Source organism: Triticum urartu, chromosome 6 (assembly GCF_003073215.2).
Source record: "Triticum urartu cultivar G1812 chromosome 6, Tu2.1, whole genome shotgun sequence".
Taxonomy (NCBI): Eukaryota; Viridiplantae; Streptophyta; class Magnoliopsida; order Poales; family Poaceae; genus Triticum; species Triticum urartu.
In genome coordinates this window covers 558,644,056-558,657,664 of record NC_053027.1, presented here as the reverse complement: position 1 = coordinate 558,657,664, position 13,609 = coordinate 558,644,056, and the positions used below count along the sequence as shown (strand labels likewise).

General features: G+C 53.0%; 1 protein-coding gene across 1 annotated transcript; it reads left to right on the top strand.

The window, feature by feature from the left end:
- The first annotated feature begins 8,888 nt into the window (after window positions 1-8,888).
- LOC125512987 (uncharacterized transmembrane protein DDB_G0289901-like) lies at window positions 8,889-11,498 on the top strand. Its single transcript, XM_048678035.1, has 7 exons — window positions 8,889-9,046; window positions 9,126-9,221; window positions 9,303-9,377; window positions 9,576-9,620; window positions 10,387-10,518; window positions 10,600-10,775; window positions 10,981-11,498. The coding sequence occupies exons 1-7, from the start codon at window positions 8,985-8,987 to the stop codon at window positions 11,202-11,204; spliced, it is 810 nt and encodes a 269-aa protein (XP_048533992.1). The 5' UTR covers window positions 8,889-8,984; the 3' UTR covers window positions 11,205-11,498.
- Window positions 11,499-13,609: the final 2,111 nt, after the last annotated feature.

Sequence of the window (13,609 nt, the reverse complement as noted above, 5' to 3'; positions counted from 1 at the left end):
CTTTCTCACAGGCATGTATCTTCTCATAGGGCATCTTCAGTGCATGGAGGATTTTGTCCGACTGGTACAGGTTTGCAGGCATTACATGGCCTTTGGGTAGAAAGCATCCAAATACTGTCATAATTGCGTCATAGCATTCTCTGCCCAAGTTGAGCTGAGCCTTCAGAGCCATTACTTGTGAGATGGCATCCAACTGACAAAGCTCAGTGTGCTCGTGGAGCGGACGTTTCGAAGACTCCAACATTTCATTGAAGGCCTTTGCAGATTCCTCCATCTCCTCGTCCGAATCCCGAGCATCATCATAGCCTTGCACCATGTTTTCCATCCCGGTACCATGCTCGTCGGTGCGACGACGATCCACCTCAGCTCGGTCACGTTGGGCAGACTCACCATGAAATGTCCACACCGTATAATCGGGCGTAAAACCACTCTTCTGCAGGTGTTTGCCCATTTCAGCCTCTGTCTTCTTTTCCCAATTGCCGCACCGGAAACAGGGGCACCAGGTTTTCTTTTGGCCATTTGCAAATGCGGCTTGCACAAACCCCTTAGTTTTTGTGAACCATTCAGCGCTCCATATGTTCTGACCAGTATGACCGGTATACATCCACACACGGTCACTCATCTTGACTTTCAGAGCTACTGGACACACAACAATTATATATGTAATTCACCATGTATATATTCATCAGTTGATCTACTTTGTCAATTTTATTACGTCCATGCAACCTACACACTAATAGGTAATGATAGGTCCTAATCCCACCCGTGTATGTGTAGATTGGGTTCATTTTCCCATGCTATGCTCCGAATCCGACGTAAAATTTCGGCAGCACCTCCCCGATGTTCTCCTGATACACGTCTCTGCAATAAACAGAGAGGATGTGTACCCGGAGAACAACAGGGGAGGCACTGACGAAATATATGCGTCGGATCCGGAGCAAAGCATATGGGAAAACGAACCCAATCTACACATACTCGGGCTGTCCATGGATAGCGTTGGACAATTCGAAAGAATCAAGGTTATAAATATGCAAATGCATGCATATTTATAACTATGACGCTTTCGAACGGGAGACACATATTGGTTACACATACTGATGATTCAAGACACATATATAGCTAGCTATCAAGTTTCATCGGAATAGATCAAATAATTAATGGGGGAGGAGGACTTGTCATTTGTGCTCACCCACGAACGAAGGGGCAGAGCTCGTCAAACGCACGGCGAGGTCGTCGAACACCAAACCTCGCAGCGATGAAACAACTGCACATTTAAAACTACATGATCAACACAGTTATATATGATGTTTTTCATAACAAAATCGAAAAATATATGACCTAACTAATAATTCACAAATATATGACCCCGTCGGCCTCTGGAAGGCCAAAGAACACCTTTTCGGGAGGTGTCGGGGGTCGGGGTGTCCTGTCGGTGTCGGGGTGCCGTGTCGGGGTCGGGGTGCTGTTTCGGGGTCGGGGGGTCGGGGTGTCATGTCGATGTTGGGGTAGTGTCGTGTCGGTGTCGGGGTGTTGTTTCGGGGTCTGGGTGTGGTGTCGGGGTCAGGGTGTCGGGTCAGGCTCGGGGTCGGGGTGTCGGGTCAGGCTCGGGGGGTCGGGGTGTCGGGTGTCGGGGTCGGGGGTCGGGGTGTCGGGGTGTCGGGGTGGGGTCTCGGGGTCGGGGTCGGGGGGTCGTGGGTGGTACCGTGTCGGGTCGGGTTTTTTTTTCTTTCTTCTTCTTCCTTTTTCCTTTTCTTCTTTTTTCTTCTTCTTCTTCTTCTTCTTTTTCTTCCTCCTTTCTTTTTCTCTTCTTCTTCTCTCCTCTTTTTCTTTTCTTCTTCTCTTTTTTTTTCTTCTTCTTCTTTTCTTCTTTCTTCTTCTTTTTCTCTTCTTTTCTTTCCTAAAACTAAACTAAACCTAAACTAAAATAAAAAAACAGAAAAAGGAAAAAACTAAATCTAAACCTAAAACTAAACTAAAACTAAACCTATAAACCTAAAACTAATCCTAAAACTAAAACTAAATCTAAACTAAACATAAACCTAAAACTAAAAAAACAGAAAAAAAGGAAAAAAAGGAAGAGAGACTCACCTGGGTGGAGGAGGGGGGCGGTGCGGCCTGGGGGGCGGAGGAGCGGGGCGGGGCGGCCTGGGGCGGCGGAGGAGGGGGGGCGGGGCGGCGGGCGGCGGCGGGCCCGGCGGGCGGCGGGGCGCGGAGGTGCGGGGGCGGGCCCAGACGGCAGGGCGGCGGGGGCGACGGGGCGGGGGGCGCGGGGCGGCGGCGGGGGGTGGGCGCGGGGCGGGGGGCGGGGCGGCGGCGAGAGTAACTGGTGGGAGAGAAAGAGAGAGAGGGGGGGTGTGGGGCGCGGCCGTTAACGTTACGTGGGGCCCTCCCTCTTTGCCATCCGCCTTCTTGCTCTTTGCCGTCGGACGGCAAAGAGGGGGGCCGTTAGGTTTTTTTTTGCAGCTCGTCAGTGGGGCCCCTCCCTCTTTGCCGTCTGCTTTTTGGTAGCTGATGGCAAAGAGCTTCTTTGCCGTCTGCTAGCGGACGGCAAAGAACTGGCAGATGGCAAAGTAGCTGATTCCAGTAGTGCTTGTCTCCTGTTACCATCCGGCCTTGACGCACAGTTCGGGACCCCCTACCCGAGATCCGCCGGTTTTGACACCGACAGTTACCCTAAACACTAACTAACCCTAACCCCTAATCTTTCTACTCAACAAGCAAATATTCCTACTACACACCATGCATATCCCTATATTACCAAAGTTAAAAAAGACATTCACACTAAAATTAGCGGAAAAGCATGAACTAGGGTTCCTCCAACATGTAAAAAATGCTAGCAAAATAAAAAGATTTAACTAACAAAACTTGGGTGATTCGGGAGAGATTGCCACAAGCAACAAAGTGATGGAAAGATCCACCTAAGGAAGCACCTTTTGGAGAGGATTTGAAGGGGGGAGGGGGGCGGGGGAGCAGCAAGTGTTCTTGCAGCTCGGGCTGGATTGGGGAGAGTGAGGGGGGTGGGTCCCACCCAGTCTCCTATGGGGTTATTTACTTGGGCGAAACACCAAGGTGTGTGGCATCAAGGTCGGGTCTGGAAATGCCAAGGTGCTTGGCGTTTGGCCATTTGCCACGTTAGCAGGTCAACGGCCCAGTAGATGATGTGTGCCAGGGACGAGAGGCCAGTGTCCGCCCGTGTAAGCTGAACGCAGGGATGTTGGCGATGGAGGGGTGATGACGGCGGCGCGCCTTCGGCTCACTTCAGTGCTTGTAGTCGTCGCTAGGTGGTCTACGGATCTGGATGTAATTTTATTTCTGGTGTCCGTTGTACTGCCATGGTTGAAAATGAATAGATTGGAAGTTTTTTCGCAAAAAAAAAAAGGTTAGAACATAAATTTTGTCCTGCCGTGCAGCACTAGGTTATGTATGCGTTGTTGCATGCTTTTGATCGGTGCTTTCCTTGTTTCCTGTCCAGTAGGGTGCATCGCTCTAAGCTATTTCTCTATAAGAACTACTGTTTGACCTGGTACATATGCTGCACTTATACTGAATTGGCTTTTCGTGTCTGAAGATATGTGAAAGTTACTAAGTCTGTGCAAGTTTCGTCCATGAAACTGGATATGTTGTTGACAGATGCAAAGTAATTTTGCAAGACTTGCAGACAGACAAAGAGAGTTCAGTACAAACTTTGATTCAGAAGCTCGTTCTGCTAATACACACGACTTTATACATAACAGAGGAGTTGACCCTCTATGATATAGAGATTGATTTTTGCGCTCTCTGACTACTACGTCTAGACTAGTTGCACCGCCCATCATCTTGGCTTCAACCCGGCTTGTCGTCCTGCGTTAGTTAGTACCTTGATCGCCCCTTTACCCTCCCCGCAATCACATGGAGCTCTGCGACTATGCGACGTTCTTTAGCGTACCCCAAAAACATGGCTTCATCCGGCCGGCTGAAGTATTGGATCTAGATTTCCATCCTGCGGCGAAGGCCGAAATGCCAGGTCTCGCGGTCAGTTTGGCGGTGCATCATGCATGGTGGTGAACGAGTTCTTCACAACGGCGGCCACATGCAACTCCTACTCATCCATCGGAGGCAGGTTCGTGGCGGCGGCGATGGCCAGCAGCACGTCTGCCAATGGCGGCTCCTCCATCGGGTCTTCCTCTTCCTCATGTGTGCATCGTCGAACGGTGTTGCGCCTTCCTCCATCGCAACTTCATCTTCCATGACGTCGTCGACCGGCGCCACATCTTCCTCGCTCGCAGCTTCATCCGTCGCATTGCCCCCAAGCCATCGGGGTGCCGGCCTACGAGGTGTGGATGGGGGCGACGCCCATGGGGCCATTGTTCGGATGATCCACGGTGTCTCCAAAACAGGGAGGGCAAGCAGGGGAAGGGAAGGGGAAGAGTGGAACTGCTACGACGATGACGCTTGTGTGCCCATTGTACAGGCTGAGGAGCCGGCGGGAAATAATGTGAAAACCGTGGGAAGCCAGTCCGGAGGGGAAGGTTCCGGAAGAAGCGGGACGGTCATCGGGCGGTCAACTTCGAGAAGACACGGACGATGTGGCATGCAACCGGCCACCCTCTTCGATATGCTACGAGGCCAACTCCAACACATGACCCCAAATGGACGTCTGTTTTCTTCGAATTTCGTCTATTTATTTGGTGGTGGGAATAGAGCCGTGTTCGCCCGAATTTGGGTTTGCATTGGCCGGGCGCCCAACACACGGATGTATCTTTGGCCGCATCTTGTCCTCATGCATGCAAACGTGAGAACCAGGGATGTTGGCCGCGGCCGCGGTTCACACTAGTTCATGCGGGCCGACAACACAGCCGACGACCTACAGTCTCATGCTGGCAATAAAGCCAGCGGTCGGCAAAGGAGTCAGCCTTCAAAAAGGATACGCATGTTTCACGCCGGCAACAAAGCCAGCGGCCGCCACAGGAGCCAGCCCTCAAATGAACAATTTTTTTACGCCGGCAACAAAGCCAGCGGCAGGCACACCAGCCAGCCTTCAAAATGAACGGACGTCGGCCACGGCCTGAGGCCTTACCTAGTTCAGGCCATCGCGGGCGAACATCTCCTTCTGCCGATTAGCGAACCAAGCCTTCCTCTCCGGCGACATAATGGTCATGTCCACGCTCATGAACGCGAGTGCCACCTCTTTAACTTTGGTGTCCATCATGGTGGGCTCGATCTCGAGTTTCTTGAGTTGAGCGGCCTCCTCGATGTCAAGCTTCCTCCTCTTTGTTGCCTCCTCCATGTCAAACTTCCTCCTCTCCGCGGCCTCCTCCATGGCAAGCTTCTTCGTTTGAAGCTCTAGATATATCTTCATTTGCTCCTCCTTTCCTTTGCTCTTTCTCTCATCCCTCACTTCCTTTTGGCTTATCATGTTCTCCAAAATGCCTTCCAAGGCAATGGAAGACGCATCACGCCTCTCATCGGCCTTCGAGCTTGTCTTGCCCCTCGGTCTCTTGAGCAAGTCTCCCTCATCAGCCACGACCTTCTTCCCTCCTTTCTTCTTACAAGCGGCATATTGGTATTTGAACTTGGGGCAATCTTTGATGAGCGACCAACAACGCGTGAGAGTTAATGGCTTGTTCTTGTGTCGGGCCCTGAATGCTTCCAAAGATTGAAATGCCTACATAGTCATTGATGACGATGCTAATGTAATAGCGAAGGACACAACATGTATGAAAATGAAAAGCATGCCAACATGAATGGACACAAAATGAAAAGGCAAGAGGTTCATACCAAGTCACCAAGGCCAAGGCCACTCATAGGACAGGCTTCGACGCTCTCAAGTGCGCCACAATAATTGTTGCACTCTTGTTGAATGAACCCCCATCTCTTTTGGATTGAGTTGATGCTGCGAGTGCTTTCAAATTGATAGGGGGCAAACTTCCTTCGCTCATGGAAGGTTTTGTGAACCCTCCTCCAAACGATGGCACCCTTTTGCTCGGCACCTCTTATCGGATCCTCCCCCATCTCAATCCAACTCTCGCAAATCAATTTGTCCTCTTTTGGGGTGTATGACCCCGTGCGAATGCTTTGCTTCCTCTTTTGTGCCTCGGCCCTTAGGGTGAGCTCATTGATAAACACCAATGGCTCTTGCGAAATGTCAAGCTCTTCCTCCTCATCTTCACAATACAAGTCATCATCTTCATGCCATGAGTTGCCATGGTCCTCTTCCTCTTCATCATGGACGGCGTAATCAGTGTCCTCATAGTGGTCGCGGCCGTCCTGGCTCTGGGTCTCGTCAGGATCGAAAGGCTGGCCTTGGCCGAGGTGCTGGAAGGCCTTCCCACGGCCCTCGAAGATGGTGCTCTCCATGAACGCCGAGCAATCAGGGTCGTCGGACACCGGCAGACAGCTTGCGGGGGCCGGCGAAGCTTGCCGTCGGAAACTGCCGGGACTGCTTCCTTTGCGTCCCGTCGGACGTCTGGCCAGCGCCGCCGTACCCCGACGTCACATTGAGGTCGATGACACCCACGGGCATGGCCGGAGCGAGCACGCTGCCCTCCGGCGATGTGGAGAACCGTGCCTGTCAATGGCCGCATGGCGGCGGGCCGGGTGTGCTAGACGAGCTTGGTGACCTGTACTAAGGAGGACGACCGGCCAACGATCCCGTGCTCGCCGCGGCCATGGTAGCGACCGAGAGGATGGCCGGCGGTGGTCATGCCAACCCATGCATGAGAAACGGCATGCGCCTTGGTGAGGATGGATTCCTTCTCGTCGACGTCGGCAAGATGCCGCGCTTGACTTTGGGCGTCGGCCTCAACGGCGTAGGCCGTAGCCGCCTTCATCTCCTTCGCCTTTGCCCGCGGTCCCCTTCTCTTCGTCGCTTCTTTGTCGAGGATGGTGATCTCCTCTGGTGTGCACTCGGATCGAGGCTTCCTGGGACCCTTGGGACCTTTCTTCTTCGCAGCAGGGCGCGCGGCTGCGCCCGCATCGCCGGGGTTCGTCGGGTCGCCGTCCATGGAGGAGGGAGAGGAGGGGGCGCGCGGGAAGGTTTGGACGAAATGAAGGGAAAGTGGGACGACTGTCTCCATGACAGGTGGGCCAGGGAAGGACAAGCGCGCGCTCTCGCTTGTCCACGTGTTGTCCGTTTGTCCGCAAACGCGGCCCAAACTTAGGGCCGGGAATGGGTGAAAAGCGGACTAAAAACGGACATTTGTCCGTTTGCTTTTGCATGTTGGGCCGCGGTTTGTATCCGTTTACCCTCAAACGGATGCGGGCGGACGATTTGAGCTTGTGCGTTGGAATTGGCCTGAGCGCACATCTTGTCGAGGAGGCAGAACATGCGGTGGACAGCGATCAAAGTGTGTGAACACATGCACCAGAGAGGGTTCTCAAATCGGACGGTTGCAAACGGTTAAAGATACATTAGACAGACTAAAATGATCAAGGTCGGTGGAGGTAAATGAAATGCATGATGAATGGAAAATTTTCCCTTGTTTCAGTTTGTTCTTCTTTTGTCCCCTACCTTCTTTTGTTGCATAAATTGAAAATTCCACCAACACAGATTGAGGGACTAAGGCCATCAGTGTAGTGGTGATAGAGACAAAGAATACAAAGTCTGAATCCCAATGCCCAATGCCCACTTCCACTGTTTGATTTAAGTGGCGGACGGGCTATCCAAGGGAAACTGCCCCCAAACGGAGGGGTATAAACAATGCAGAGAGAAATCGGTGGAACTTTTACCACTCGATGAACAGTGCCTGCATATGATTTGTTGTAGAATTCAAAAAAAAGAAAAAGGAAAATAATGCTGATGAGACAACCTTTAAATCTAGCCCAAACATGGGGTTGATAAGTGGAGGCCTGGGCGTGACCGGGCGCGTACGCCACGTTGGACTGACGGCTAGGTCCCACATGGAATCGCCCGAAAACCCAATAGTCTGACGGGCGTCTCCTCTGGTAAGCATGTGAACGCTGTGTGGCGCCGCTTTGGCTCGCCGCCCGAGGCTGAAGTCTGACTATTTAAGCCGGCCGGCGTCCCAACCCTAGCCACAACCTCTTCCACCCTCTCCGCACCACTAGCCCGTGCACATTTCTCTCGCGGCCATGAACTCAACCTCCACCTCCCTCTTCCCTCGCCGTGTGACATGGCCCAACAGAAGAAGACAACTTACACTATGCTAATGTCAAAGCGCCGCTTCAGATCGAGGAGGAGATCCAGGCTAGGCGCGCCGCCCGCATCGCAGCCGGCCTGCCTCCGGACTCACCGGAGCCCGAGCAAGAGAAATAAGAGGAGCATAAGCCGGTTCCGATGGAGGTGACGGATTCAGAGAAGGATGAGGCGGAGGAGCCGGAGGAGGAGCTGGCGCCGGCTATGGGCTTCAGCATGGAGGACGCAGAGGCGGAGTTTGCGGTCACCCAAGCGGTAGGAACAGGCGACGGCCTCTGTCGAGGCCAACCGGCCACTCAAGAATGAGGCCTATGTTGAGGCCAACCGGCAGGAACGGGCGACGAGCGACGCGCTTTTCGCTGAATCAAGGCGGAGGCAGAGGCCAACACAGAGCAGCCGGAGGGGCCGGAGTTACGGGTGCCGCCTATTTACCTGGAGCCATGCAGGGAGATAGTGGACATCTTCGACGAGGATTAGGGTAGTACATGTTATTTGATGTACGTAATACATGGATTTCCGTATGGTTTTAAGGTTTTGAAAATGAGGTATCCGAGGACATAATTTAAGAAGTGTGTGTGGCGTGTTTGATGGCTTAGCATCCGCCAAAAGAAAAGAAAAGGAGGGAGATGGACTGAAGCGAAAAATTGAGTTTGACCACTGTTTGATTTGAGATTTGAGCGGCGGGCGGGGTATCCAAGGGAGTTGCTGTATGGAGTAGAGTTCAAAAAAAAGGAAAATCTTTTGAGAGGAGACGGTGGCCCGGGGGTATAAAGCAGGCAGCCCCTCCCCTCGCCCATCCCAATCCATCCCACCTACCCCCACCCACACCGGCACCTCCTCTGCCCTAGCAATGGCGGCCGCTTCCTCCCTCCGGAACGCCCTTTTTCCACTCCTCCGCAAGCGCATCGCCATGTACGTCTGCTGCTCGCCCTCTTTCCTTCTTCTTCTTGCTCTTTCTTTCCTGCGTGCTCATGGTCTTGTTGTTGTTCAGGGCGCGACGGATGTCGACGACCGGCACCGGCACCGGGGCAGGGATCACCGGCGGAGGCAGCGGGACCGGAGGGGCGGCCAACTCCGGCGGAGCCAGGTCTTTCTCTTCTCCTTTCCTCTCCTCGCTCCTTTTTATCTCGGGGCAAAAGATTTGAACTTGACCAACATTACGTCGCAGGACGACCGGATCCGGCGGCGCGGCGACCGGCGGAGGCGGGGCGGCGACCGGCGGCGCGTCAAACTCCGGTGGGAGGTAACCTTGGCTCTCCACTTTTAGGCATATAAGATGCCGCCGTCTGGGTGCCAAAGGGCCGATCTCCCGTGGGGGTCTTCCGGTTCGGAGGATCGGAAGAATCCATCAATCCTTCCTTGTCCATCTATCTCGTTCTGCTCTCGTGTACTGCAAAAGGCCATTTTTTTTCTGTTCTTGACGTGCACAATGGCATTGCAGGATGGCGGGCGGCGGCTCCGCGGGCAACTCAGGCGGCAGCGGAGGGTAAGAACGACGAACCTCTCCTCCCTCTCGTAGAGCAAAAGGCATGATTTTTCTTGAGGTTTTTTACGGTACCTTATACTGCTAGGAGCGGTGAGCAGCATAAATAAAATCTGGCCGTTGATTGTCGAGAGCAATATTGACATTTTTGCGTGATTTAGATTGCTAGTTCGCCGGGGTCGCTCCACGGCCGCAGCTTGTCTGTAGCGACGCGGACGCCGCCGTCGCCAGTCAGCCTCCCTCTCTGCTCCTCAGCTCCGTCGCATGCGCCTACCTCTGGGCCGACCTCTCCTATCCCACCTACACCGCTATCTGCGTGTGACTTTGCCCAAGCCCCAAGGCGACGGCACCAAGTCAACCAACCCACCTATCATCGTCTTGGTCGAGTCTTCTGTTTATCTCGTATCCTAATGTAGATCTCTTCGTGCTCTCCTATGCTACTGTGCACAACTCATGTCCATTTTTGGTTGCACTTGCGTTTGAAAGTAAGCATTGGCACTAGCATAACATTCATCAGACGTTAAAGTTCAGAGAACATATGCAAGGGCAATAGGTTTCTCCTGGAGATCGTAATTGCAGTAGAACCAGATATCAAACAAATCAAGATGGGCTCATAACCGGCAGTATAGCTTAATCTAAACCATTAGACCTGAAGAAATGAACGGTTTATGTGAAGTGGAGGGTGCCGTAAAACAGCTCTTCTTGAGGGCTTTTTGTCTTTCTCAAGTCTTACCAATTGAAGGACCGTCTTGGCATGCTGCTCTCGCAGGGCGACGGGGGTTGATCGTCTAAGGAAGGACATCTTTAAAGAAACTAGACGCCTGTGGGAGGGCTACAACGTGCTGTCGGAGGTGGACAGGAACTTATTTGGGGAGATCGCGCGTCTTGAAATGGACAATGCGTAAGAGTCTAGTTTCTTTTGCTATGAATATTGTCTGGTGGCTTCTTGCTAATCCAATCTTCACTTGACCTCTTGCTACAGCATGAATAGGGTCAACGCCAAGGTGGATTTAGTGTCTACTACCTACAAGTTCTTGGGTTCGACCGCAGTTTTCATCATTGCCTTTGCATCGTGCTTGGGGCCGTATATCAAGGATTCGGTGGTGCATGATGCCGCCAAGGAGGTTGATGAAAGAATGACGCTTCGCAAGCAGCAAGGTACCTCTCTCTCTCCTCTCTCCCTCTTTTCTTTCTCTACAGATATAGAAATACTACTAGAAGTAGTACAGTAGCTAGCCAGTGACTAGTACTAGTAGGATTCTTGCAATGTTTATGCATGTAGACAGTAGCCTTTGATTGTTTCTTACAATGTGGACTAGCAGTGTACTGGTAGAAAATGATCGATCCTTGAATTGAATTTCAGGTGAAGGTGTTGGCAAGACTGCTACTCCAGGAGACGCGGCACCCACGACCAAGGTCCACACCCAGCCTGATGCTGCTGCTGCACCAACAGGCGGCTCGGCGTCGGCGGCTCCCGGCGCACCGGCAACCGTGGAGGTCAAGAACAGGGCTGCACCGGCACCCGAGGATGTCAAGAAGAAGGGCGCTGCTACACCCGGAGCAGGCTCGGCGTCTGTCAACAACTGATCGAGTCCCCCATACTTTCATTCGATCCGAAGCAACTCAAGAAGCTGTCCCGTCACTTTGGCTGAGTTTTGGCAGGCTGTAATGCCCACAAACTGGTGTCTTGCTTGGTGTTTCGTCTTGTTTGATGCACTTGCTATTCGTGGCAGGAATGCCCCCCAGACTTGCTAAATTCGAGGCTTTTATGCCCCCAATCAATCATTCGTGGCAGAAATGCCCCCGACATGGAAACTAGTACTACTACTGTTAAATTCGAGGCTTTAATGCCCCCCAGTCCAGTGAGACTTGTTTTGACCTGATCATTCTTCGTTTCCTTTTGCTCTTGAGCTATCAGCACATCCCATTTTATTACTGAGAAGCCCAAGATCCATTCATTCTTTCATTTACTACCTGGCTTGCATGTGTGTAATCATAATGAGAGAGATAGTACTGCTGCTGATTCTAGTACTTCCGGCTGGCTGGTTGGCCTCTGCTATGTCTTTTCTGTCAATCAGATCAGACCATATCAGATCAGACTGGCCCATATTTGCAAGGCTCCAAACACATGAGTACAGACTGGCCCATGTGTCAACTCAAATGTTCTAATGAAGTAGTACTAAATCCACAATGAGCATTCAAAATGATCATCCATTACACAAATATGTTTTCATATCTGCAAGGACTTGCATGCGTAGACAAATCAAGAAGGAAACAAAATACAGCTTCAACAATTTTGCATGCATGGACAATTCAGACAGATCATGTTTTCATAGAGATCTGGAAAGACTTGTCTAGAGATCATATGTTTCAGCGAACATAAATATACTGTATGTGTACAGAAAACAGAGATTGTGGCATTGCAGGTAACTAGAAAGAAAAACAGAAGAATATTCATTCAGTTAGAGTTCCATCTTGAGTGCTTTCGACCAGTCCTTCTATTTCAGTGCACAAATGAAGCATGATTACACTTTCAGTACATCATTTGAAGATCATCGACCCAGCAAAGCATCAATTGAAGTGGCACTAGGATTAAGCATCTAAATCAAAAGTGATAATGTGAGAAAAAAAAGGCTTGAAGAACTGCAGAGAAAATTTTAATTTGCACTAATCAAATAGCCATGTTGGGATGATTATCTTAAAAGACGATTCTCCGCTCCGCTCCGCTCCCGCCGCCGGCCACTCCGGCCCGCGGCGGCCACCAGCCCCCGTCGCTGCCCGCTCGTGGCACCGGCGCCACCCCATCGGTCCATGGGCCGCTCCCGAGCCCACTCCCGCTCCTCCTCTTCGGGGGGCAGCGCTGGATGGGGCACACCCGCCTCCGTGCCTAACCCTGCTCGGTCCGGCGGTCCATCCACTGTGCCGGTCGCCGCCCTGTCCCCGCGCCGGTCAGCGCCAGAAGAACCGTCCAGCCCGGCGGATCTGGCCGTGCCTCCCCAAACGGGGCGTCCCCGCCTTAAGTCTGTTGTAGTTGCTCCTCCCTCCCCTGTCAGTGCTTCCATTTCCGGCATGGACGGTGGATGGACAACCGTCTCCTCCCAGAAGAACCGGCGTCGCTCCCCAGATCCGGCGGTCCTTGCCTCGCCCATAGCGCGCGCAGGCACATGCCCACCGACGGCCGCCCAACTCCGACCCAAGCCGGCTCGCCTTCTTAAAGAGGTTCGACGGCCTCTGCTTCCGGTGCCTCAGCTCACACCACCGCCGCAAAGATTGCAGAGATCCCTTCCGCTGCATCATTTGCAAGCGTCAGGGACACTCCGGCAAGCAGTGCCCGCAGAACTCAAGAAACAAAGGTCGGGGCGGCTCTGCCAAAGAGCGGCTCGGCCCCCGGCAGCCCCCCAAGTCAGTCCACAGCCGCATCCGCTTCCCCACCCCCGCCCCTCCACCTCCACCCCACTCGCCGCCCGTCGCCATGGCTTCCAGCGTCCGCGTCCCCCACGTCGACCCCTCGCGCCGCCCCCGTTCGAGCAACAAGGTCGTTGTCTCCTCACCAGCCATGGACCATGCCGTCTTCGTCCTCCGTCACCACGCTGTCACCCTCACCGCCGTCGGTGGGAAGGGCATCACCAACCCCCTCATGGTGGGGCAGGCCATCGAGGAGCAGGTGCGCGTCTCGCCGCACCTGATGCGGGTCACGGAGCACGACCCCGAGGACTTCTTCGTCCACTTCGACCTGTCGGCGCTGCGAGACAACGCAGTGGCCCGTGGCTTCGTCATGGTGGATGGCATCCGCTTCAACATTGCCCCCTGGCACGACAACGACCACGCCGCACTCCTGAAGCTCAACCTGCACGTTCGGGTCATCATCGAGAAGCTGCCGATGCACTTCCGGTCCATCGAGGGTGCCGACACTAGTAGAAAAAGGGTCAAACGTGAAGCACATTAGTGCCGGTTTGAATTAGAGCCGGCACTAATGTGTATATTAGTGTCGG